Below are 25,190 nucleotides of genomic sequence, written 5' to 3' on the forward strand. Positions count from 1 at the left end.
TAGTGTGTGTGTGTGTGTTAGTTAGTGTAGATAGCGGGACCGAAAACTAAAGCACTTATGATCCTAATTCTTGTTGGAGGTGGTAGGTATTGTCTCAGAGAGTAAGGGAAAAATCACGGAACGTTAAAATTATGCATAATTATGCATACATATGCAAAATATGCATTTTTCTAAAAATGGCTAAAAACCACTTTTCTCGGTATTTCAGATGATTCTGAGCATTTGGGGGGAGGGAGTTTGAGTGGGGGGGGTTTAGGGGCAGGGGGAAGGCGGTTAGCTGGCAGGATGAAGAGGAGGGAGATGTAGACGGGTGGAGAACCAAACCGCTACATTGTAGCGGGGCTCTTCTAGTGATTCACATAATATCCTGACTGAATGCGGAAGCAGGCCAGGCTAAGCTAACTGCTAGCCCACGTAAACCGGAAGTTCCGGAAGTCATCCAGGCTGGCGTTCGTTCTCTGGAATGTTTTGGACTGTGTTGCTAAAACTGTTTGTTTTTTTTGTTTTTTTTTTACTTTGTTCTCTGTGGTTTTGTGTGTTTTTGGTGGTGTCGTTTTGGGGAAATGTGAGACGTGTGTTCTTGTCTTTCGTGTCGCACCGCTGTGGGCTGGAGGCGCCGGAAGGCCGTTTGTTTTGTGGAAGCCAGCGCGTGAAAGAAACAACGACCAACTGTCCCTGATCGCTGATTGGTCCGCTTCAGTGACGTCTACGGGTTACAGACCGTTTCGTGGTTGAAAACAGGCCAGGCTGGTGCTGGTACTCCGTGACGTCAGTTCAGCAGGATAAACACAGCTGCAGCTAATAACACTTATAATGGGTGTGTTTGAGTTAGGTGAGCCAGCACACCTGATCAAACACACCCATTATACTCTCACGCAGACGTGCAGACGGAGTCAGCGCTGACAGCGGTCCATAATATAGACAGTGCCGGTTGTGTGGCCCACCTGCATGCTCACTGGAAGGGTCTGGGGTCCCTCTTTAATATGCACCTTGTAACATTCACGTTTTTGCAGCGGCACAGCAGAGCTGAAGTTAGCTGGTCTGACTCAGGCTTTAGCTAACCAGCAACCCCGAGATGCAACTGTGTCTCGTTTAAATCCAGGAAACCACAATCTGGATTTGTGCACAGAGCAGCATTATAGAAAAGCATTCGCAAGGCCGTATAGTTGTAGCCAGACCCCATTAGTTAGATGAATCCTGTAAGATATGCTACATGTCATGAAGACGAAATGCCACACCAAGCGTTACGGGCCGAGTTCTGAGCAGATGTGGTTTTGATATTTGGCCTCGCAAGTCTCACTGCAGCCTCGAGGGCTCTGGTTTAAGTTGTTTACCTGTATCGCAACATTCAATCAATCAATCAATCAATCAATCTTTATTCATGGCACAGTTCATTCATGTAAAACGCAAGTCGGTGTGATCTACATGACAACAGATGAAATACATGAGACTGTAGAATAAGATGCGTGTTGCACATTGCATATTGTTATCCCGTTTCAGTGTTATATCTAATGGCTTCATTGTTTTGTCTGCATGGTGATGGTGATGGTGGTCACATGGCTCGGGTACTGGGCTGTTCCGGTGGCGTCTGGACACTGCTTGGCACCCTCCTCATCATATTCATCATATTTTATAATATATTTCATAATTCCATTATAGTTGTGTCATCCTCTTTCAGTGTTGTATTGTGTAAATTGCGTACGCACAACAGCCACGTCTTGGGAGAGAGACCCTCCTCTGTTGCTCTCCCCCGGAGCTTTCTTCCCAGTTTTTTCTCCCCGCTACAGGGTTTTTAGGGAGTTGTTCCTCATCCGATGAGAGGGTCGAAGGACGGGCTGTTGTGTTGCTGCAAAGCCCCCTGAGGCACATTTGTCACCTGTGATATTGGGCTACACAAATAAAAGTGACTTGCCAGGGAACAGCTGCAGAGCAGGCAGACGTGGAAACATGGGTGAAGCCCATTTGCATGAAAGAAGGTGCTTCCTGGTTCCAGCACCGGTGACAACGCAGTGGCAGTGCACGGCGGGGGACGTGTGGCTGACGCGAAGGGATCTCACCTTCCTATTGCCGCTCACACCTGCAGCTCCTCGAGAAATGTCCCGTTGAAAACAGCGGCCTTCGCCCGGTGGTGACTCGCCTGTGGCGCCGAGACGGCCGATGGTACGTATGTACAAGGGAGTTTGGGCTCAGGGAATAGATGTCCAGCTGCTTCCTGAGCAAGGTGTGACGAAGGCCTCGCGGGGACCGTCCCATTAACACCAGTTGTTTGTTGGCGGCGATGGTGACCGGCCCTTGCGAAGCCAATGACCGACCTCCGTTGCGGCAGAGGAGAGTTAATGAGTAACAGAAGCAGGGTGCAGCCTTCTGCAGGCTGGTACTGCATGTACTGCGTGACTCATGCTGTTGCCGCAGCCAAACACCTCTGCAAACGCTCTGAAAAATGCTCTTTACAACGTTAAACTCTGCTTAGCATCTGGACAGCAAGCCATCTGGATCCCCCCCCCCTCTTGTGTGTGTGTGTGTGTGTGTTAAGTCGTGCTATCGGTTGGACTAGAGAGCTGGTACTGCCATGGTGAGTAAAGTACAGAATATTTGGACTTTTCCGGTGATCATTTTACGCTTGTCGTGTGTACGGCCCCGCTCTTTTTAACTTGTTTCAAGTCGCCGAGGTTTATCCGAGTACCGGTGTGTGAAAACGGTTCCTATTACCAGTCAAATATTAATGTTGACAAGACAATGACTAACCAAGGGCGTCCGGCTGACTCCACTGTATGTGGACTACATGTGACTGTCTGACAGCTTGGGCACATTCACCCTGATGTCATCGTTCAGCGAGCTCTTCTCATTTCTGAGGATTTAGGAGGACCACCAGCGTTTATTATCTATTTATTTTTTTTGCAGGCTGACACAAATCCAGAGCCACAAGCAGCTGGCTCCGCCAATAAGGTTGAGCAGGTGCAGGGCCAAGTCAATGAAGTTAAAGTGATTCTGAAGGACAACATCAACAAGGTGCTGGAGCGGGGAGAGAGGCTGGACGATCTGATCGACAAGACGGACGACCTCCAAGCGACGGTAAGTATCTCCAGCAAGCCTAGTGCAGCATTCTGCAGCGGAAAGGGCGACTTCCCAAACCTGGAGTCGTACATAGTTAAATATATATGTAAAAAAAAAAAATTATTGTTGAAAATGTCGCCCCCTAGAGGCGACACTGTTGTTGGGGAAATCACTGGACGACTCGTTTGACTGCAGCGCTCTCCACCCTCCCTTTCAGGCCGACTCTTTCCAAAGAACATCCACACGAGTTGCCAGGAAACACTGGTGGAAAAACGCCAAGATGATGGTCATAGTTGGTGTGATTGTGCTGGTCATTATTGTAATCATCATCCTATTTGCTACCAAAGTCATATAGGTAACAGCAGCAATGCTGACTGGCTGCTCAAACGTAACGCTACAGGCCGAGGTGACGCAAAACCTCACTGTGAACCAGCTCTAGCATATACTATATCTACCTAGATCTAGATCTAGATCTAGATCTATCCATCTATCTATCTATCTATCTATCTATCTATCTATCTATCTATCTATCTATCTATCTATCTATCTATCTATCTATCTATCTATCTATCTATCTATCTATCTATCTATCTATCTATCTATCTATCTATCTATCTATCTATCTATCTATCTATCTATCTATCTATCATCTATCTATCTATCTATCTATCTATCTATCTATCTATCTATCTATCTATCTATCTATCTATCTATCTGTCTATCTGTCTGTCTGTCTGTCTGTCTGTCTGTCTGTCTGTCTAGCTAGCTAGCTAGCTAGCTAGCTAGCTATCTATCTATAAAGAATTTACGTGACTCACTGGATTATATATATAAAACTTTGTTAAAAGAAACACTCAACGGTTTGAAAGTGCTCAATAAATAAGGAGCAAAATAATCCACTGAGTCAAGTAAATTCTTTATGAGACAGTACACGCCTGTTTAATATATATATATACACACACACACATACATACATACATATCCACATATATACATATATATATATACATATATATATACATATATAGATATAGTATGTATATATATAGTATGTATATATAGTACGTATAGTATGTACAGTCTGACTTATCTGCCTGCATGACTGAAAGTGTGATTAGCGTGTCTGATGGACCAACATCTTGTACAATAGTTTAAGATGAACATGTTCATGTAAAATTCAAGGAGCACATCCAGGGATATATTTTCAGATGTATGTATGTAACCTGTTGTAAAACGGCCAGTTCTATAACTGGAAAATGATTAATAAAAAGAAAAAGGTGAAAAAAAATGGGCACCACATAAGATAATAACACTAATAACTTATTTACATAGCACTTTACCAAAGTACATCCTTTACAATACACTAGCCCATCATCAAACATGGGCAACAAAACAAACACACATGTTCACTGCAAACATAAAGTCCTAATTTGAGTTTCATTTAAGTTTAATGTCTCTATGTTTCCCATTTCCTGGCGGTTTTGCTGTATATATGTGTGTTCATAAGGACTGTCAAAGTTTAACTTTTAAGAAATTGCTGAAATAAAGAATGAACCGTTTTCACTCCGTCTTGTTTCATTGGGATCTATGAGCTGCTCAACCAGCTCAACACCATGTGGCCTGCATTATTTAAGGATGCAGCCTGCAGTATTTAAGGGTGCAGCCTGCAGTATTTAAGGGTGCAGCCTGCAGTATTTAAGGGTGCAGCCTGCAGTGTTTAAGGATGCAGCCTGTAGTGTTTAAGGATGTGGCCTGCATTATTTAAGGATGCAGCCTGCAGTATTTAAGGGTGCAGCCTGCAGTGTTTAAGGATGTGGCCTGCATTATTTAAGGATGCAGCCTGCAGTATTTAAGGGTGCAGCCTGCAGTGTTTAAGGATGTGGCCTGCAGTGTTTAAGGATGCAGCCTGCAGTATTTAAGGATGCGGCCTGCAGTGTTTAAGGATGCGGCCTCCAGTATTTAAGGATGCGGCCTGCAGTATTTAAGGGTGCGGACTCCAGTATTTAAGGGTGCGGACTCCAGTATTTAAGGATGCGGACTCCAGTATTTAAGGATGCGGACTCCAGTATTTAAGGGTGCGGACTCCAGTATTTAAGGGTGCGGACTCCAGTATTTAAGGGTGCGGACTCCAGTATTTAAGGGTGCGGACTCCAGTATTTAAGGGTGCGGACTCCAGTATTTAAGGGTGCGGACTCCAGTATTTAAGGATGCGGACTCCAGTATTTAAGGATGCGGCCTGCAGTGTTTAAGGATGCGGCCTCCAGTATTTAATGATGCGGCCTCCAGTATTTAAGGATGCGGCCTGCAGTGTTTAAGGATGCGGCCTCCAGTATTTAAGGATGCGGACTCCAGTATTTAAGGATGCGGCCTCCAGTATTTAAGGATGCGGACTCCAGTATTTAAGGATGCGGCCTCCAGTATTTAAGGATGCGGCCTCCAGTATTTAAGTATGCGGCCTCCAGTATTTAAGGACGCGGCCTCCAGTATTTAAGGATGTGGCCTGCAGTGTTTAAGGTGCGGACTCCAGTATTTAAGGATGCGGACTCCAGTATTTAAGGATGCGGACTCCAGTATTTAAGGATGCGGACTCCAGTATTTAAGGATGCGAACACCACGCCTCCATGTACCTCAGTATACTGTGGACACAGCTTTTCCTTTTCAATTCAACACAAAACATGACATTTCGATAACAAACGGTTAAATCCACACCACATACCAGGCAAGGGCGCCCCCTGCTGTTCTGCCAAAGACCGACAAGGGGACGTCAATAAACTGAAACCTAGAAAAGAAACGATAATGAAAAAAAGCACACACACTTAGCCATGGACGAACAACGAACCCTTTCATGTGAACCACAGCAGAAAACACAAACCCAGTGTTTGCCACCCCAGCGTAACACAACCCGGGAACTCTGCTGACATTGTCAAATTAAATGTTAATCCATAAATAAGCGGGACATCCTGAAGCGCAACATATTGAAAACTCCAAGCCAACGTAGTGCAACGTGCATGGGTAAGAAGACACGCTGGCCGCTGGCTGGCGGGTCTGACCCTTTAGTCGAGCGGTTAGCGACGTCTCCTGCGGTGCGGGCTATACGGGTTCGCCTCCCGGCCGCGGCAGTTCCTGTGGTTGCGTTGTCCTCCGAATTCGCTACAATATTTAATAAACAAAAAAAATCACAATAAATTTGCATGACGTGCAGATGTGTGAGAATGCAGTAATACTTTAATCCTGCATGTTTCACAAAAGGTTAAGGACAGAATTTGGCTGAGGACAGATACCTGAGGACAGGTTGAGTAAGAGGATGTCTTGTAGAACCTGATAATGTAATAAATCCCCAATAATGTAACAACCCCGATAATGTAATAAAAATCTGCTCTTGAGTCCATCGAAAATGCAATAAAACCTGATAATGTAATAACTTCCTGATGATGTAATAAAGTTCATTTCCCAATAATGTAACAAACGTTTAACTAATAATGTAATAATGTGTTACATTAACGGGACGTTATTACATTATCAGGTTAGCCTTCATTTCCCCGGTCCTGATGATGTAATAAAGTTCATTTCCCAATAATGTAACAAACGTTTAACTAATAATGTAATAATGTGTTACATTAACGGGACGTTATTACATTATCAGGTTAGCCTTCATTTCCCCGGTCCTGATGATGTAATAAAGTTCATTTCCCAATAATGTAACAAACGTTTAACTAATAATGTAATAATGTGTTACATTAACGGGACGTTATTACATTATCAGGTTAGCCTTCATTTCCCTGGTCCTGATGATGTAATAATTCCCCAATGTTGTAATAATTTAACAGCAGACCACCCATACATGGATTCAAGTGGTGATACTGTTTAAGCAACGCAAGCTCGAGAGGTCTAGCGCCACCGACAGGTCAAAGTTGGACGTGCATGAATGCTCTACTCTTCCTCAAAGCTACCTCCAAGCTACTTCCACACGTTTTTTCTCAGTTGGATCATTTTATTACATTATCAGGAAGTTATTACATTATCAGGTTTTGTTGCATTTTCAATGGCCTCAAGTGCATTTTTTTTATTACATTATCAGGGTTATTACATTATCGGGGTTATTACATTATCGGGGTTATTACATTATCAGGGTTATTACATTATCGGGGGGATTTATTACATTATCGGGGTTATTACATTATCGGGGATTATTACATTATCAGGGTTATTTCATTATCAGGGTTATTACATTATCGGGGGGATTTATTACATTATCAGGGTTATTACATTATCGACAGCGAGTGTGCCACATGAGGTTAGCAACACACACAGCGGCTTCACCCCTTCACTCTCCACCTCACTCCACCTTCACTCTCCACCTCACTCCACTCACCAGGTCATGTCAAATGAAAAGACACTGTCATTTCCTACAGGCCCTTACCCTCCATCAAGTAATGGCTAAAAATGGAAAAACAAAACAAAACAAAAAAAAGGTTTTCAAAGGATATGCAGAGCAATATTTGACTTTCCAGTTCCTTTTAATATACAGTAGCCTCGAAGTAGTCAGACCTTTTTACTTTTTCGCACACTATAATGGGTTGCAGATTCAATTTTAAATGGATAACATTGCCATTTTTTGCTCATCAGTCTACACTCAATAACTGATGATGGCGGTGAAAACACCTTTTTTAGAATACTCATTAAAATCAAAAACTGAAATCTCTCATATCTATCTATCTATCTATCTATCTATCTATCTATCTATCTATCTATCTATCTATCTATCTATCTATCTATCTATCTATCTATCTATCTATCTATCTATCTATCTATCTATCTATCTATCTATCTATCTATCTATCTATCTATCTATCTATCTATCTATCTATCTATCTATCTATCTATCTATCTATCTCGCAGCAGTTACAGCTTGGAGTCTCCTTGTGCAAGTCTCTACAAGCTTTGCACATTTAGCTTTAGGAATACTTTTATAGCCTTGTCCTGATCTGTGCTTAAGGCTTTCCTACACTTCTGTGGGCTTCTTCGTTATTATTTTGTTAACCATCAGTGTGTAGAGGAGCTCAAGCGGGAGTCGTGACAACTTCCTCTTTCGGCTACACAACGTGCACCATTTATTCCTTCCACCATTACAACAACAACAAAAACCCGCGCAGCGGAAGTGTCTCACCGTCTCCATTCTTCTCTAAAGTACTAGAGAGAGTTGTGTATCAACAACTTTTGACCCATATAAAAGAAAACCATCTATATGAACCTCTTCAGTCGGCTTTCAGGGTCTGTCACTCCACTGAAACTGCTCTGACCAGAGTGGTAAATGATCTTCTACTGGCTATCGACTCTGATTCAACTTCTGTGCTTCTACTACTGGGCCTCAGTGCAGCCTTTGACACCATTGATCACTGTATACTTTTAGATAGATTAAATTGTAATTTTGGTGTCTTTGGCTTAGCTCTCTCTTGGCTTAAGTCCTACTTATCTGGAAGAACACATTGTGCCTGCTATAATAATATTATATCAAAATTTTCTGACATTAAATATGGTGTGCCACAGGGCTCAGTACTTGGCCCTCTACTTTTCTCTGTTTACATTACACCTCTTGGCCAAATTATACCCAGTTATGGAATAAATTTCCATTGCTATGCTGATGATACTCATTTGTATGTGCCTATAAGGGCTGATGATCATACTCAAATCACTAACTTAGAGGCCTGCTTGGCTACTGTGAAAAACTGGATTTAACTTTCTGCTTTTAAATTCAGATAAAACCGAGAGGCTGGTCATTGGCCCTGCTAGACACAGACACCAATTTGATCAAGTAACGATAACAATCGACAACTTTGTGGTTTCACAAAGTGTGGCAGCCAAAAATCTTGGTGTTACGTTTGATCCATGCCTTTCCTTTGATAAGCACATTAAAGAAATCACCAAGACTGCCTTTTGTCACTTACGTAACAAAGCTAAAACTCGGTCTTTTCTCTCCATGGCTGACGCAGAGACTCTAATACATGCATTTGTTTCATCCAGACTTTATTACTGTAATGTTCTGTTCTCAGGTCTGCCACATGCTAGTACTGAAAGGCTTCAGATGGTTCAGAATGCTGCTGCTAGAATCCTAACTACAACTAGGAAATTTGACCATATTACACCAATTCTTGCCTCCCTTCATTGGCTTCCTATCCATGTTAGATCAGAATACAAGGTGCTTCTGCTGACTTATAAAATCCTAAATGGGCTTGCCCCATCCTACCTGTCTGATCTCCTTAAACCGTACAGTCCATCTCGAGCACTTCCCTCTCAAAATACAGGGCTCCTGTGTGCCCCAGAGTTAAAAAGGAGTCAGCTGGTGGCAGCAGGGCCTTTTCCTATCGGGTCTCGTTCTTGTGGAATAACCTGCCTGCTGCCATCAGACCATCAGAGTCTGTTGAGTCCTTTAAATCCACACTTAAAACTCATCTTTTTGTCTTAGCTTACATTTAGCTGCCTTTAAGATGGGTGCTTCACAACCTGGACTGCCTGGCGGGTCGGTTTCTGTCTCAATGACTTTACCAACCACAGTTCTGCCGACCAGATTAGAGTGCAGGTTACTGACTACTGCAAACTGTTCTCTTCTCTCACGTCTCTCCTCTCTCTCTGAATGACGTCTTGTCCTGTCTCCTCTCCTGTGTGTGTGATGGTGTGATGTGAGTCTCCCCTATGTGCGTGTGTAGTCTGTCCTCCTGTCAGGTCTACGTGGTGACGGTGGTCGCATGGCTCAGGTCCTGGGCTGTTCCGGTGGCGTCTGGACACCGCTTGGCATCCTCCTCACCGTGTTCTTCATCTCTATTATCATTCCATTATAACTGTGTTACCCTCTTTCAGTGTTGTATTGCGTTGTGTACAGTGTGTAAACACAACACCCATTGCGCGTTGTGCGTCTTGGGAGAGGGCTCCTGCTCCGGTGCCCTCCCCGAGGTTTCTCCCTGTTAAAGGGTTTTTAGGGAGTTGTCCCTGTGAGGGTCTCCCACAGGACTGAGGCACGTTTGTAATTTGTGATGTTGGGCCACACGAATAAAATTAGCCGGACCGTGATGACGTCATCTGTAAAAACGTTTAATGGAGTAGTAAGGTGCTGGCCATGCTGGAAGAAAAACAACAGCGACAAAAAGGGTTAAAAGAAACCAAATTAGCAACTTCACTCTGACATGTGTAAGACAGCCATGTGGGACATTACTGACAGAACTGACAGGGCTCCCTTTGAAAGGGGAAAGAACTGCCTTCTTGTTGTTGTTATTTACCAAGGCCGACTGACAGGCCCGACATCGGTGTGTCGTCACCTTCTTAAAATAAAGGCCTAAGTCGTTTTTTCAAGTTTTTCGAAAAACAGAATAAACTTGAAAAAACGACCTAGGCCATTATTTTAAGAAGGTGACGATATATAATAATGTGCGTGTGCGCGTGTGGGTTGACTCGTTTAAGGCGTATAACATGTAATGGAGTCCTCGCTTGGGATTCTTTATTGGCCAGTGAGACATTCTATAAAAGTAGGGTTGTAAACGTTTATATCATGCTACAGAAGAAATGTCTCTCGTTCACCGGATCCCTCGTGGCCTTGCTACCTCCCCCCTCCCCCTGCACCTCGCACTTGTCATCCATCGATTCTGACATCGTCCCAGTCCATCAAGTCCGTGTCCATGCTGTGCCTCCAACTAGTCCTGGTGTACATCTCCAACCATCCTGGATCGTTCCTTGCTTCCTTACGTGTGTCCCCTTTCTTTGAATCAGTCCCGAGATCCTGGCGGTTCAGGCTTGGTCCTCCCTTCAGTAGATCCGTTTGCGCTCTACTTGGGGCTGAGTAGTCCTCCACTTCCCTCCTTGGTGCTTCCGCTGCGACCCCAGCACCCCGCTGTTACGCTGATGCTCCTCTGGGTGGCTGCCCCAGCCCCCTTCTCGCGCTCCACGTCACACTGGCTGCTAGAATCCTAACTACAACTAGGAAATTTGACCATATTACACCAATTCTTGCCTCCCTTCATTGGCTTCCTATCCATGTTAGATCAGAATACAAGGTACTCCTGCTGACTTATAAAATCCTAAATGGGCTGGCCCCATCTTACCTGTCTGATCTCCTTAAACCTTACATGCCATCTCGAGCACTTCGTTCTCAAAATACAGGGCTCCTGTGTGTACCCAAAGTTAAAAAGAAGTCAGCTGGTGGCAGCAGGGCCTTTTCCTATCGGGCTCCATTGTTGTGGAATAACCTGCCTGCTGCCATCAGACCATCAGAGTCTGGTGAGTCCTTTAAATCCACACTTAAAACTCATCTTTTTGCCTTAGTTTACAATTAGTTGCCCTTAAGTTGAGTGCTTCACAACCTGTACTGGATGGCGGGTTGGTTGGTTTCTGTCTTAATGAATTTACCAACCACAGTTCTGCCAACGAGATTATCGAGTATGGATTATGACTAATTGATGACTTAATTGATGGCTAATGACTATAGCAAACTGTTCTCCTCTCTAACATGTCTTTTCTCTCTCTCTGAATGATGTCTCCTCCTTTCTCTTTGTCTGTGTGTGAATGGTGTCATGTGAGTCTCTCTTGCGTGCACGTGCAGTCGGTTCTCCTCCCAGGTCTCCGTGGTGATGGTGGTCGCCATTTGGATGCTGCCTGCCCTTCCACTCCTCACATAGGTTTTTCTTATTACATGATGATGCTGGTCGCGTGGCTTGGGTCCTGGACTGCTCCGTTGGCACGTGGACACTGCTTGGCATCCTGTGCATCATGTTCTTCATAAATGTTATGTCCATTTTAATTGTGTTATCCTCTTTCAATGTTGTATTGTGTAAATTGCGTGAACACAACATCCATTGCACGCTGTCCATCTTGGGAGAGAGATCCCTCCTCCTCTGGTGCTCTCCCTGAGGTTTCTTCCTACTTCTTCTCCCTGTTAAAGGGTTTTTAGGGAGTTGTTCCTTATCCCATGAGAGGGTCTGAGGACAGGATGTTGTGTTGCTGTTAAGCCCACTGAGGCACATTTGTAATTTGTGATATTGGGCTACACAAATAACATTGACTTGACCTGCCTACATTTACTTTCCTCATACGATCTTCTCCTCCATTATCATACAAAAACCTTCCGGTTGCAAAAAAAATAGGCAATGCATGGTACTTTTGATGGAGTTGAGGCAAACAGTTAGTGATCCGGACTTGGTCTGATCTCTGTATTTGGAACATACCAGGATGCCTTGCCAACCCCACTTTCCGGAAACTTCCCCCAGTGTCAAACCCTTTTTGTGTGCCACATTTGGCACAGCAGTCAACCCCGAGGTACCATGCAAGTTTGGTACTTCACTGATAGCTGACGCTAGTGTGTATTGTGTACTTGTTTTTACTGTGTACTAGTTTTTATGTGTGCACGTCTGTACTGTATGTACGTTGTACGGATACCGTTTACTATTACGGACTGCTGTTGTAAGCTAAATTGCCCCTTGGGGACATTAAAGCTTTATTCTACTTTTCTCTACTCTACTGTACTCTACTGCAGTGTTTCTCAACCGGGGGTCCGCGGACCCCTAGTGGTCCGTGGTGTAATTGCAAGGGGTCCGTGAAAATAAAATATCTTTAAAAAAAAAAAGATCCTATGACATTTATAGAAATAGGATTATTTTACTCAAATGTGACTGAGACCTTTATCTACCTAAACTATAAAGGGTAACAGGACTTTTTTCTCTAATTACATCTGTTTCACAAGTGTAATTTATTGTATTTTAATAAGAGATCTTGCTCCCGTTTGCATTGTTAAAAGTTACTGCATAAAAATTCTGTTTTGTTACATATATCTGAAAGTTACTGAATACATATTCTGTTTTGTTACATATATCTGAAAGTTACTGCATAAGAATTCTGTGTTGTTACATATATCTGAAAGTTACTGAATACATATTCTGTCTTGTTACATATATCTGAAAGTTACTGCATAAGAATTCTGTTTTGTTACATATACCTGAAAGTTACTGAATACATATTCTGTTTTGTTACATATATCTGAAAGTTACTGAATACATATTCTGTGTTGTTACATATATCTGAAAGTTACTGAATACATATTCTGTTTTGTTACATATATCTGAAAGTTACTGAATACATATTCTGTTTTGTTACATATATCTGAAAGTTACTGAATACATATTCTGTGTTGTTACATATATCTGAAAGTTACTGAATACATATTCTGTCTTGTTACATATATCTGAAAGTTACTGCATAAGAATTCTGTTTTGTTACATATACCTGAAAGTTACTGCATAAGAATTCTGTTTCGTTACATATACCTGAAAGTTACTGCATAAGAATTCTGTTTTGTTACATATATCTGAAAGTTACTGAATACATATTCTGTTTTGTTACATATATCTGAAAGTTACTGAATACATATTCTGTTTTGTTACATATATCTGAAGGTTACTGAATACATATTCTGTTTTGTTACATATATCTGAAAGTTACTGAATACATATTCTGTTTTGTTACATATATCTGAAAGTTACTGAATACATATTCTGTTTTGTTACATATATCTGAAAGTTACTGAATACATATTCTGTGTTGTTACATATATCTGAAAGTTACTGAATACATATTCTGTGTTGTTACATATATCTGAAAGTTACTGAATACATATTCTGTTTTGTTACATATATCTGAAAGTTACTGAATACATATTCTGTTTTGTTAACTATATCTGAAAGTTACTGAATACATATTCTGTTTTGTTACATATATCTGAAAGTTACTGCATAAGAATTCTGTTTTGTTAACTATATCTAAGTTACAACTGAAAGCTCTTACTTTTGCCCCAAAGAGTGAATAAATGCTATAATGCAATTTAAAATGCAGTTTCTACTGTTTCTATCAAATTGCAACCCCCCTCCCCCAAGATCAGGTGGAGGGGTCCTCAGGGTAGATCAAAAATACGCAGGGGGTCCAGGACCCCAAAAAGGTGGAGAACCACTGCTCTACTGTACTCTACTCTACTCCGCTATCGCCTCATAACCTCTAATCTCGCTCATAGGACACAGCACAAACTCAGTCCGAGTTCTGAAACGCTTGGAAGGAAGTGCATGCTGATCAGCTGCCCATGGGCTCATGAGGCTGCCAGGTACAGGTTATGTATTGTAAAATGCACGGAGGGCTATGGAGCGCCATTCATTTCCACCGTGTCTATGTGAATGCCTTTTCCTCCCCCAGAACACTTCAGAACCTCAGAGACCAAGCATGCCACGGGGATGCTATGGGCACACGGGTCCAGGTCGTACCCACTCCTCGTCGGTCGCCGTGTGCTCTGAGCAGGGCGACCGCCGCTCGCAGCCGTATTAAGGGCTGTTTGTCGGGAAGAAGATACACAGCTCGAAGTCAGTAAGGTTTAAGAAAGACAGTTTATTCAGCAGGTGGGAGGAGCGGGAGTTAAGGATGGGGGGTCACTGTGGAGAAGGGATCTGGAGTAAGCGGTTACTGCTGAATACGGCGGATGGACTGGATTTGAGGGGTCTGTGAGTGGGAGCCGAACTCCCTGAAGTGTTTGTACTCCCCACAGTGACGATCGCACTCCATGATGTACTGGTATCCGCGGTATCCAGGGTACTGGTAGCACACGAATCTGTCGTGAAATCACAGAGAAGTAGAGATGGGGGGGGGGGGTCACGGTTGTCGTGGGAGGGCGGATACAAAGGAGCATTTCGACATGCGGGGACACAAAGGACATATGACGAGGAGAAGATATAGAAAGTAAGACAAAAAGAGAAGGGTCTCCTCTGGGGACACTCACGCTCCAGACTGAACCCTGAGGGAGCCAACTTCGTTGTTGCACCACCCCATGGCCTGCAGGGAGGGGTAATCGTCGCTGAGCTCCCCCTTGCGGCCGAGGAAGTTCTCGCGCTCAAAAATGGTCATACGGCACTCCCTGTGGTTCTGGAGGGGGGGGGGGGGGAGAGAAGAAACATCGCCTCAGTCACTCAAACACACGACCAGCTGCTCCTATTTTCCAACCAACAGCTCCTGGTTAAAAACAAGCAAAACAACCACACACGCAGGGACAGGCTCCAGCATATCCCCGCCCGGGATAAGCGGCTTGGATAACGGATGGATGGATGAACATTTGCCAGAGGGAAACATATAGTGTGGGGGGAGGGGGGGGGAGTAAAAGAAGTGCTGCAGTTTTCAAAAGACGACATAAGCGTTACTCACAGCACAGGCAATAGGTCTGAAGGAGGTCAGTCTCTCGATGTGGTAGGCGTTGCTGCCTCCGAAAGCGTCACACTGGGGGTACTCTCCCCTCTCCAGCACGAACTGCTGTCCTTGGTAAGAGGCGTGCTCATAACCCACCCAGCTGGAGACAGTCACATTAAGAAGGAGCAACAGCTGAGACCTGGAGGTGTCCAATCTCTCTCTCTCTCTCACGCTTTCTCTCACGCTCTCCCTCTCTCTCTCTCTCTCTCTCTCACGCTTTCTCTCTCACACGCTCTCACGCTCTCTCTCATGCTCTCTCTCTCTCACGCTTTCTCTCTCTCACGCTCTCACGCTCTCTCTCATGCTCTCTCTCTCTCATTATCGTCCTTAAAAACGTGTTTGCCACACATACCATACCAGAACCTTGTCGTTTTAACCTAAACCCGGACGTGCAAGGCACGCAAATAAGGAGCCCGCATGAACCCCACTAAGGCTCAGCTGGTCCTGCTACCGCGCTTGCGCACGTCGCACGCACGCTGTAACAACAAAGGTGACGGGCACGTATGTGAAAGCCTGTTAACTCACGCTCCACTCTCCACCCTGAGGGAGCGCACGGTCTCGAAGCCGAACTCCATCACGTTGCAGCACTCGGAAGTGAACTCATGGCGGCGGCCCTGGAAGCACTCCTCATCAAACACAATGATCTGCCGGAGAGACGGAGGCGGCTTACCACACTTCTGCGAACACATGCTATCACGCAATACCCAGTGGAGGGGCAAACTATCTACAGGAGGGGGCAAAAACAGCTACAGCTTGTTGGGCTGCAAGTGCTGCAGCGGCATCCATTAAATGGTGCACCATTCTAACTACTGCATTTTTGTACAGGGCTGCAGGAGAAATAGGTCCGTCAGATTTCCCAAAAAGACAGGTACAACTCTAGTAGTGTATATAGGGAAAATGAAAGGCCGTTGACTGTAAATAGAGTAGCCGCAGGTGACAAATTGTGTGCCTTTGAGAAGCTTTTACTGGATACGGTTGAGTTTCCTACCACGCATGTGTCTTCTGGACAGGCAAATGCTGCACGAATCTGCTCTCCTGGCAAAAACTTACCTTCCAGTGTCCGGAGAACTTGGTGCAGTGGTGAGTCATCTTGTCGCTTAAGAGAGGAGGAGACCGTTAACAAAGAATTTCAGCAAAGCACAACAGGAATTGGGCCTCTCTATATTCACACACTGTGTCATTCCGAGACCAGGCCGGTATACTTGCACCCCCCGAGCGGGGCGACAAAGCCAACACGACCGTTTCCCCTGATCTTTAAAGGTTTCACGTCAGAGTCCACCAGCCCGGCCGGCGAGCCAATACATTCATGGACGGCTAACGGAAAGAGACACAACCACAGGACACGCAAAAAAAACTGGGGCGAGCGGCGTAGCCGGCTCATGGGAACTGGGATCAGATGCCGTGTCGTGAGCTGCTCATCGCCGTGACACTATGCAAACTTCTGCATGTACTGCAAAACCCCACGGTGCCGCATCACCTCTGTTTGTCTGCAAAAGCTGAAGCCTGACTAACTGGACCGGCCTGAAAGCGTGTTTGCCGGGCTAAACCATGACCCTATTTTAAGAATTCAAACAGTCTACTTTTGCTCCCTCCCCCCCCCCCCCCGCTTGTTATCGTTTTTGCTGCTGATCTCCTCTCTGCCGCCACAGAGGCTCCCCGTCCCTACTTCTCTCTCAGTGTTTGCAACGTTGGCCTGCGGCTCTTTGAGCCTATGGATGGCCCCTGTGGTGTGGGGCTTGAACCGGAGTGTGTGGCTGTGGGCTCTGCTACCCCGGGCTCTGCTACCCCTGGCTTGCTGGTTTGGGCTATAGAGGGACACGGACTCACCTTGTTTGATGTCCTTGGGTAGTCCTGGCGTGAGAGTGAGAGGAGGCACGGGCCCCCACCCTTTTAAAGCCTCCCCTGGCAAGGGGCCATGCCGAAAGCCCGGGCTCAGCAACAGGGAGGGGCTTTCCTTTGTACCCCCCCCCCCTACAAAAGCATTGTTAATCTGTAGAGAAGCAGAAGTGCAGACGCCACAAAATTACCCCGGGCAGCGGACAGGGCAATAGAGACGAGTAGGGCAGAGGCAGGACGGTGCAGGCCGCTCTGCCGGGAGTTCCCAGGGTAAAAACCCAACATAGCGAGGCAGCGTTCGGTCACTATGGAGCTCCCAGCTACAACAAACTACCCCAACATGTCAGATTTGCCCCAAGCACAAGGTCAATTATAAGACGTAACAAGCCATACTTTGTATCAAATTAGATGAAAATTATAAATAATAGCTTCTTTATTAGACGGTAAATAAACACCGTTACACCCTAATTAGACACGATACATCTAAATGATGCTGTAATTAGATACTGCACATCTGCATACTTACCACTTTCGGCTGCTCCCGTTAGGGGGCGCCACAGCGGATCAACCGTTTCCATCTCTTCCTGTCCTCTGCGTCTTCCTCTGTCACACCAGCCACCTGCATGTCCTCCCTCACCACATCCATAAACCTCCTCTTTGGCCTTCCTCTTCTCCTCTTCCCTGGCAGCTCCATATTCAGCATCCTTCTCCCAGTATACCCAGCATCTCTCCTCCACACATGTCCAAACCATCTCCATCTTGTCTCTCTTGCTTTGTCTCCAGACCGTCCAACCTGAGCTGTCCCTCTAATGTACTCGTTCCTAATCCTGTCCTCCTTCGTCACTCCCAGTGAAAATCTTATCATCTTCATCTCCACCACCTCCAGCTCCACCTCCTGTCTTTTCATCAGTGCCGCTGTCTCCAAACCATATAACATAGCTGGTCTCACCACCATCTTGTAAACCTTCCCTTTAACTCTTGCTGGTACCCTTCTGTCACACATCACTCCTGACACACTTCTCCACCCACTCCACCCTGCCTGCACTCTCTTCTTCACCTCTCTCCTGCCCTCCCCGTTACTTTGGACAGTTGACCCCAAGTATCTAAACTCATCCACCTTCATCACCTCCACTCCTTGCATCCTGACCATTCCACTGTCCTCCCTCTCATTCACACATAGGTACTCCATCTTGCTCCTACTGACTTTCATTCCTCTTCTCTCCAGTGCATACCTCCACCTCTCCAGGCTCTCCTCCACCTGCACCCTACTCTCACTACAGGTTACAATGTCATCCACAAACATCATAGTCCATAGAGACTCCTGCCTGATCTCGTCCGTCAACCTGTCCATCACCACTACAAACAAGAAAGGGCTCAGAGCCGATCCTTGATGTAATCCCACCTCCACCTTGAACCCATCTGTCATTCCAACCACACACCTCACCACTGTCACACTTCCCTCATACATATCCTGCACCACTCCTACATACTTCTCTGCAACTCCTGACTTCCTCATACAATACCACACCTCCTCTCTCGGCACCCTGTCATAAGCTTTCTCTAAATCCACAAAGACACAATGTAACTCTTTCTGGCCTTCTCTATACTTCTAAATCAACATTCTCAAAGCAAACATCGCATCTGTTGCAGCTGGAAAAGCGCAATAAAAATGCAACTTGATTGATCGATGTGTAGTGCTATTTTGTGGCATGAAGCCATACTGAAAAAAAATCTGTTGAATTTGCATAAAAATGTTACGTACATCGGTTGCACATATTAAAGTTATGTTTTCTAAAAATAATTTATTTACGTTTACTTATGAATCGTGTCGTATATACGAAATACATTTTTGTAAATTGTACAACCCCACCTCTCCCCTTTTTTCAGTGCATATTGCTGCTCGCGGATCATCACCTCTCCTCCTCTTAACCTAGCTTCTTTTACTCTTTCCCATGACGTCATGCTGTGGCTGATCAACCTTATACCTCTGTAGTTGGTACAGTTCTGCACATCACCCTTGTTCTTGAAAATCGGTATCAGTATGCTTCTTCTCCACTCCTCAGGCATCCTCTCACTTTCCAGGATTGTGTTAAACAATCTAGTTAAAAACCCCACTGCCATCTCTCCTAAACATCTCCATGCCTCCACAGGTATGTCATCAGGACCAACTGCCTTTCCACTCTTCATCCTCTTCATAGCTGCCCTCACTTCCTCCTTGCTAATCCGCCGCACTTCCTGATTCACTATCTCCACATCATCCAACCTTCTCTCTCTCTCATTTTCTTCATTCATCACCCCCTCAAAGTACTCCTTCCACCTTCTCAGCACACTCTCCTCGCTTGTCAGCACATTTCCATCTCTATCCTTGATCACCCTAACTTGCTGCACGTCCTTCCCAGCTCGGTCCCTGTCTAGTCAATCGGTACAAGTCCTTTTCTCCTTCCTTAGTGTCTAATCTGTCATACAACTCACCATACGCCTTTTCCTTTGCCTTTGCCACCTCTCTCTTTGCTTTACGCTGCATCTCCTTGTACTCCTGTCTACTTTCTTCATCTCTCTGACTATCCCACTTCTTCTTTGCCAACCTTTTCCTCTGTATAATTTGCTGTACTTCCTCATTCCACCACCAAGTCTCCTTGTCTTCCTTCCTCTGTCCTGATGACACACCAAGTACCTTCCTAGCTGTCTCCCTCACTATTTCTGCAGTGGTTTTCCAGCCATCTGGCAACTCTTCACTACCACCCAGTGCCTGTCTTACCTCCTCCCTAAACTCCACACAACAGTCTTCCTTCTTCAACTTCCACAATTTGATCTTCGGCTGTGTCTTCACTCGCTTCCTCTTCTTGGTCTCCAAAGTCATCCTACAGACCACCATCCGATGCTGCCTAGCTACGTTCTCCCCTGTCACCACCTTGCAGTCTCCAATCCCTTTTAGATGGCGCCTTCTACATAAGATATAGTCCACCTGTGTGCACTTTCCTCCACTCTTGTACGTCACCCTGTGTTCCTCCCTCTTCTTGAAATATGTATTCACCACAGCCATTTCCATCCTTTTCACAAAATCCACCACCATCTGTCCTTCCTCATTTCTCTCCTTGACTCCATACCTTTCCATCACCTCCTCATCACCTCTGTTCCCTTCACCAACATGTCCATTGAAGTCCGCTCCAATCACCACTCTCTCCTCCTTGGGTACCCTCTCCACCATGTCGTCCAACTCACTCCAGAATTCTTCTTTTTCATCCATCTCACACCCAACTTGCGGGGCATATGTGCTGATAACCTTCAGCAATACACCTTCGATTTCCAGCTTCATACTCATCACTCTGTCTGACACTCTCTTCACCTCCAGCACGCTCTTGACATACTCTTCCTTCAGAATTACCCCTACCCCATTTCTCCTCCCATTCACACCATGGTAGAAGAGTTTGAACCCACCTCCGATACTCCTGGCCTTACTCCCCTTCCACCAGGTCTCTTGCACACACAGTATACCTGCCTTCTTTCTTTCCATCATGTCAGCCAGCTCTCTCCCTTTACCAGTCATAGTGCCAACATTCAAAGTTCAGACTCTCACCTCCACCCTCTTACCCTTCCTCCTCTCTCGCTGCCTCTAAACATGCCTTTTCCCCTCCTTCACCATCGCCCAACAGTAGGATAGTTACCATTGGCACCCTGCTGGCCAACAGCACTGGTGGCGGTTGTTGGTAACCCGGGCCTCAACCGATCCAGTATGGAAATCTAATTCATGATCCACATATTTCATTTGGCAATGGGTTTATGCCGGATGCCCTTCCTGATGCAACCCTCCCCATTTGGGACCGGCCCTGAGAATGCACTGGCTTTTGCGTCCTCAGTGGCTGGGTTAATTAGATACTGCACGTAATGCCGTATTAGAGCCAAATATATACTATACTTAGACACTATTGTACCAAATTATAATAAACTGGAAACCGTTGTGACAGGCATGAGTACAAGTCCGTGAGAACTGAGATGGCATCCAGTACTTAACCTGTGCCCACTTCCATAGGGTTAGTGGTTGTGTCAGGAAGGGCATCCGACGTAAAATTTTGCCAAACCCTTATGCAGACTGAGTAGATCATTCCGGATCGGTCGAGGCTCACTACCGGATCAGTCGAAGCCCCGGGGTTAACAATGACAACCACTGGTGCTGTGCCCCCACAGGGTATTGATAGCAACTATAAAATCCATCGTGGTGACCCTCCACTAACAGGGAACAAGCTGAAAGAAACAGAAGATACCACATTAGAAACCAGTTACATTTGGTCACCTTCACATGTCCCTCGTAACCTGGATGTTCTCCGGAGTCCCTTAGAGGTAGTAGGCAGTAATACATAACCTAATACATGCTTCCTCGATGCTCTAGTCCCATACCAGTTAAGGTATCAGACGGCGTCCGGGTAGCGTAGCGGTCTAGTCCGTTGCCTACCAACACAGGGATTGCCGGTTCGAATCCCTGCGTTACCTCCACTTGGTCGGGCGTCCCTACAGACACAATTGGCGAGTGGGAAGCCGGATGTGGGTATGTGTCCTGGTCACTGCACTAGCGCCTCCTCTGGTTGGTCAGGGCGCCTGTCCAGGTGGGGTGTGGGGGTAGGAGGAACTGGAGGGGGGAATGGCGTGATCCTCCCACGCACTACGTCCCCCTGGTGAAACTCCTCACTGTCAGGTGAAAAGAAGCAGCTGGTGACTCCACATGTATGGGAGGAGGCATGTGGTAGTCTGCAGCCCTCCCCGGATCAGCAGAAGAAGGGGTGGAGCAGAGACAAGAAACTAAAATGAGAAAATTAGACAAAAAAAGGATATTAGACAATTTAATGCTGTGAGTATATATATATATATATATATATATATATATATATATATATATATATATATATATATTCCCCACTGTTGGACCCTTATTAGACTTTCTTAGAGGGTAATTTGTGACCATTACAACAGAACTGCACCGTAAACTAAAGCTGGGTTCCTACACCTTGTTTTATAGCACTTTGAGGTTTCTCTGAAATGTAAAGTGCATTTACAAATAAAACGTATTAATATTATTATTATTACCTTAAGGCAAATTAGATTTAAGACTTGTTAAGACTTTTTTAATGACATTTTTACTGTAACATCAACATCATGACTCTTGTGGTGCAGTGAGAAAGTCAGCTGATCTGCTTCACATGTTTAATACAACGTCACGCCCACCAGAGTGGGACACGGGGAAACCATAACATAAACAGCATCACAACCACCAATCATCAGTGAGAAGGCCCAGTGGGCTGAGAACTACCATTCCGAATAGTTACTCTACTGCAGGCGGCACCGTGGCGCAGTGGTTAGCGCGGTCGCCTCACAGCGAGAAGGTCCTGGGTTCGAGTCCCAGGGTAGTCCAACCTTGGTGGGTCGTCCCGGGTCGTCCTCTGTGTTGAGTTTGCATGTTCTCCCCGTGTCTGGGTGGGTTTCCTCCGGGGGCTCCGGTTTCCTCCCACAGTCCAGAGACATGTAGGTCAGGTGAACTGGCCGTGTTAAACTGTCCCTAGGTGTGTGTGCGGGATGGGATAGGATGGGATGGGATGGGATAGGATGGGATGGGATAGGATGGTATAGGATGGGATGGGATGGGATGGCGGCCTGTTCAGGGTGTCTCCCTCCTGCCGCCCAATGACTGCTGGGATAGGCTCCAGCATCCCCGCGACCCTGACAGCAGGATAAACGGTTCAGATAATGGTATGCTATGCTATGCTATGCTATGCTATGCTATGGTATGCTATGCTATGGTATGCTATGCTATGCTATGCTATGCTATGGTATGCTACGCTATGCTATGGTTTGCTATGCTATGCTATGCTATGCTATGGTATTCTACTAGTGTGCTACTATTTTGTAAAGCCTCACATCACAGGACAACCGAGCATGTCCCTTGCCAGTTAACTTGGTTCCTCTGTTTCACGGCTGTGGCATGGAGCTACAAGCCTTCGCTAGTTCTGCCTCCACCTGTTGTAAGTCGGCCATTTTTTCGCGCCGGCCTTGCCCTCAGCTTGTGTGGCGAGCTGATCGGCATCATACCACAAAATGTTTGCCACCTCAAGCCGGGCTTGTTTTGTTTCTTCTTCTGCCCATTGTGTTGAGTTTGAAACACTCCCTCCACAAAATACTGCCTGGTACCGGTTTCAGCCGTGGTGTGACGTCTTGGTTGAACAGCTAGTTTTCAATGAATTTGCACCTCTTCGTGTCGCCCAGGGTACAGTGACAGCTAGCTAGCAACGCGTGGAGCTGCTGCTCCGAGCACCTCCTTCTTCGTTAGTGTTTATTGGCGTTTGGCAAACCAGCTGAGAGGTACGTTACCGTGACCAGCTGGACCGGAGTGTGGAACAGGAGAGTTTGTCCAATCTGAGACGGCAACGGACAGTTTTCAATTCGATTTGGGCTGCCAAAGCATCTGGACTGAGACGCATCTGCAGGATCTCAAACCACCTCCAAATGTGCTTCGTGTATCATGTGGTCTTCTGCTGGACAGATTTTCTAAAATGAGTCTGGATACCATCTGGATATGCCAAAAAGAGGATTTGGGCTGGCAGTCTGAACAAGGCCTAAGAAAGTCTAATAAGGGTCTGCCAGTGGGAACTAAAGATGGATTTCACTTTAGGTTGTGGTTCAGTTCTGAAGAAGAAGAAGAAGAAGAAGAAGAAGAAGAAGAAGAAGAAGAAAAGCCACTTCATTTTGTCATTGTATTCTTACAACGAATGTGTTCTCTGCATGTGACACATCCTATTGTGTAGGAGCAGTGGGCAGCTGCAGCGCCCGGGGGACCAACTCCACTTCTTCTTTCCACTGCCTTGCTCAGGGGCACAGACAGGAGTATTAACCCTAACGTGCATATCTTTTTGATGGTGGGAGGAAACCGGAGCACCTGAAGGACACAGAAAGGAGCTGGGACGGCCTGCCTGGGGGTTCGAACCCAGGACCTTCTTGCTGTGAGGCAGCAGTGCTGACCACTGGGCCACCGTGCTGCCCTGTTGTTATGTGCCACAAATTGCCCTTTAAGACAGTCTAACAAGGGTATAATGTTTCTTAAATGGTCTGAAGTCTCAGCTGGCATGGGAGTAGAGCACTGAGTTAGCATGTATTAGGCTACGCATTGCAACGCCACGGGACTCCGGAGAACATCCAGGCTACAAGCTGTGACTGGTTTCTAATTAGAGTATGATTTGCTCTAATAGTGTCTAATTAGGGTAGAACAGTTTATGTACTCTCTAATAAAGAAACATTACTTGTAGTTTCTGTCTAAATTGAAGCAAAGTTACATCTTATCAGTGTATCATAAAATAAAGTGCGACCCATTTAATCTCTCTTGTTTTAATTGTCCTCTGGTAATTCAGTCTTTTTATCTTGTTCTGTATCTCTTTTGTTTTTTTTAATGTGTTTTAAGCCTTTTTGTGATGCACTTTGGATGATCTTCATGAAATGTACTTTATAGATGAACTTGCCTTGCTTACTTTCCTCACCGTCCTCCTTTCGATCAGCCTGACTCCTCTTTACTCCCACAGTGTACGTCACCCTCTCTTTATTGCTATTACAGAGTAGTGCCAGAGTGCCGATGGAGTTATGATAAAATGTTGTTATTTATTGAAATTAATGTTATTTGTTGACTTTCTGATAAAAAATGTATTTATTGGACTTAATGTTGTTATTTGTTGGATTTATAATAAAAAAAATGTGTTGGATTTATAATAAAAATATTGTACTTTTATTGGATTTGATGTTATAATTTTTTTGATTTACAACAAAAATGTTGGATTTATTAAAAAAAATTGATGTTATGGATTCATCATGAAAATGACTGATATGTCAGTATGATTTGGCTTAGGATCAATGATCTGCACAGGTACTGTAAGCGAACTCAATTCCCTGCTTATATAGGGCATTATAGGTAGTATCCATGAAGGGGGGGGGTCCACTTATAGATATTATGTAACGATCCTTTTCCAAGTATGTACATTTATCAAGCATGCATTCTAGAAATAAAGTTT

The 25,190-nt window shown here is 45.1% G+C and overlaps 2 protein-coding genes across 3 annotated transcripts; one reads left to right on the forward strand and one right to left on the reverse strand.

Annotated features, from left to right (window-relative positions):
• The first annotated feature begins 1,920 nt into the window (after positions 1-1,920).
• Positions 1,921-3,518, forward strand: LOC130122076 (vesicle-associated membrane protein 8-like). 2 transcript variants are annotated; one of them, XM_056291107.1, is made up of 3 exons: positions 1,921-2,160; positions 2,902-3,072; positions 3,272-3,518. In XM_056291107.1, exons 1-3 carry the CDS (start codon positions 2,158-2,160, stop codon positions 3,407-3,409), a joined length of 312 nt encoding a protein of 103 aa, XP_056147082.1. In that variant the 5' UTR covers positions 1,921-2,157; the 3' UTR covers positions 3,410-3,518. The 2 variants fall into 2 exon arrangements, with proteins under 2 accessions (XP_056147082.1, XP_056147083.1); XM_056291108.1 differs by lacking the exon at positions 1,921-2,160 and adding an exon at positions 2,269-2,572.
• A 10,971-nt stretch (positions 3,519-14,489) lies between these two features.
• Positions 14,490-16,401, reverse strand: cryba4 (crystallin, beta A4). Its single transcript, XM_056290901.1, has 5 exons — positions 16,363-16,401; positions 15,838-15,956; positions 15,271-15,412; positions 14,852-14,994; positions 14,490-14,683 (listed from the first exon to the last, which is right to left on the reverse strand). Exons 1-5 carry the CDS (start codon positions 16,399-16,401, stop codon positions 14,536-14,538), a joined length of 591 nt encoding a protein of 196 aa, XP_056146876.1. The 3' UTR covers positions 14,490-14,535.
• Positions 16,402-25,190: the final 8,789 nt, after the last annotated feature.

The sequence above is a fragment of the Lampris incognitus genome, chromosome 12 (assembly GCF_029633865.1).
Source record: "Lampris incognitus isolate fLamInc1 chromosome 12, fLamInc1.hap2, whole genome shotgun sequence".
NCBI classification, from domain to species: Eukaryota; Metazoa; Chordata; class Actinopteri; order Lampriformes; family Lampridae; genus Lampris; species Lampris incognitus.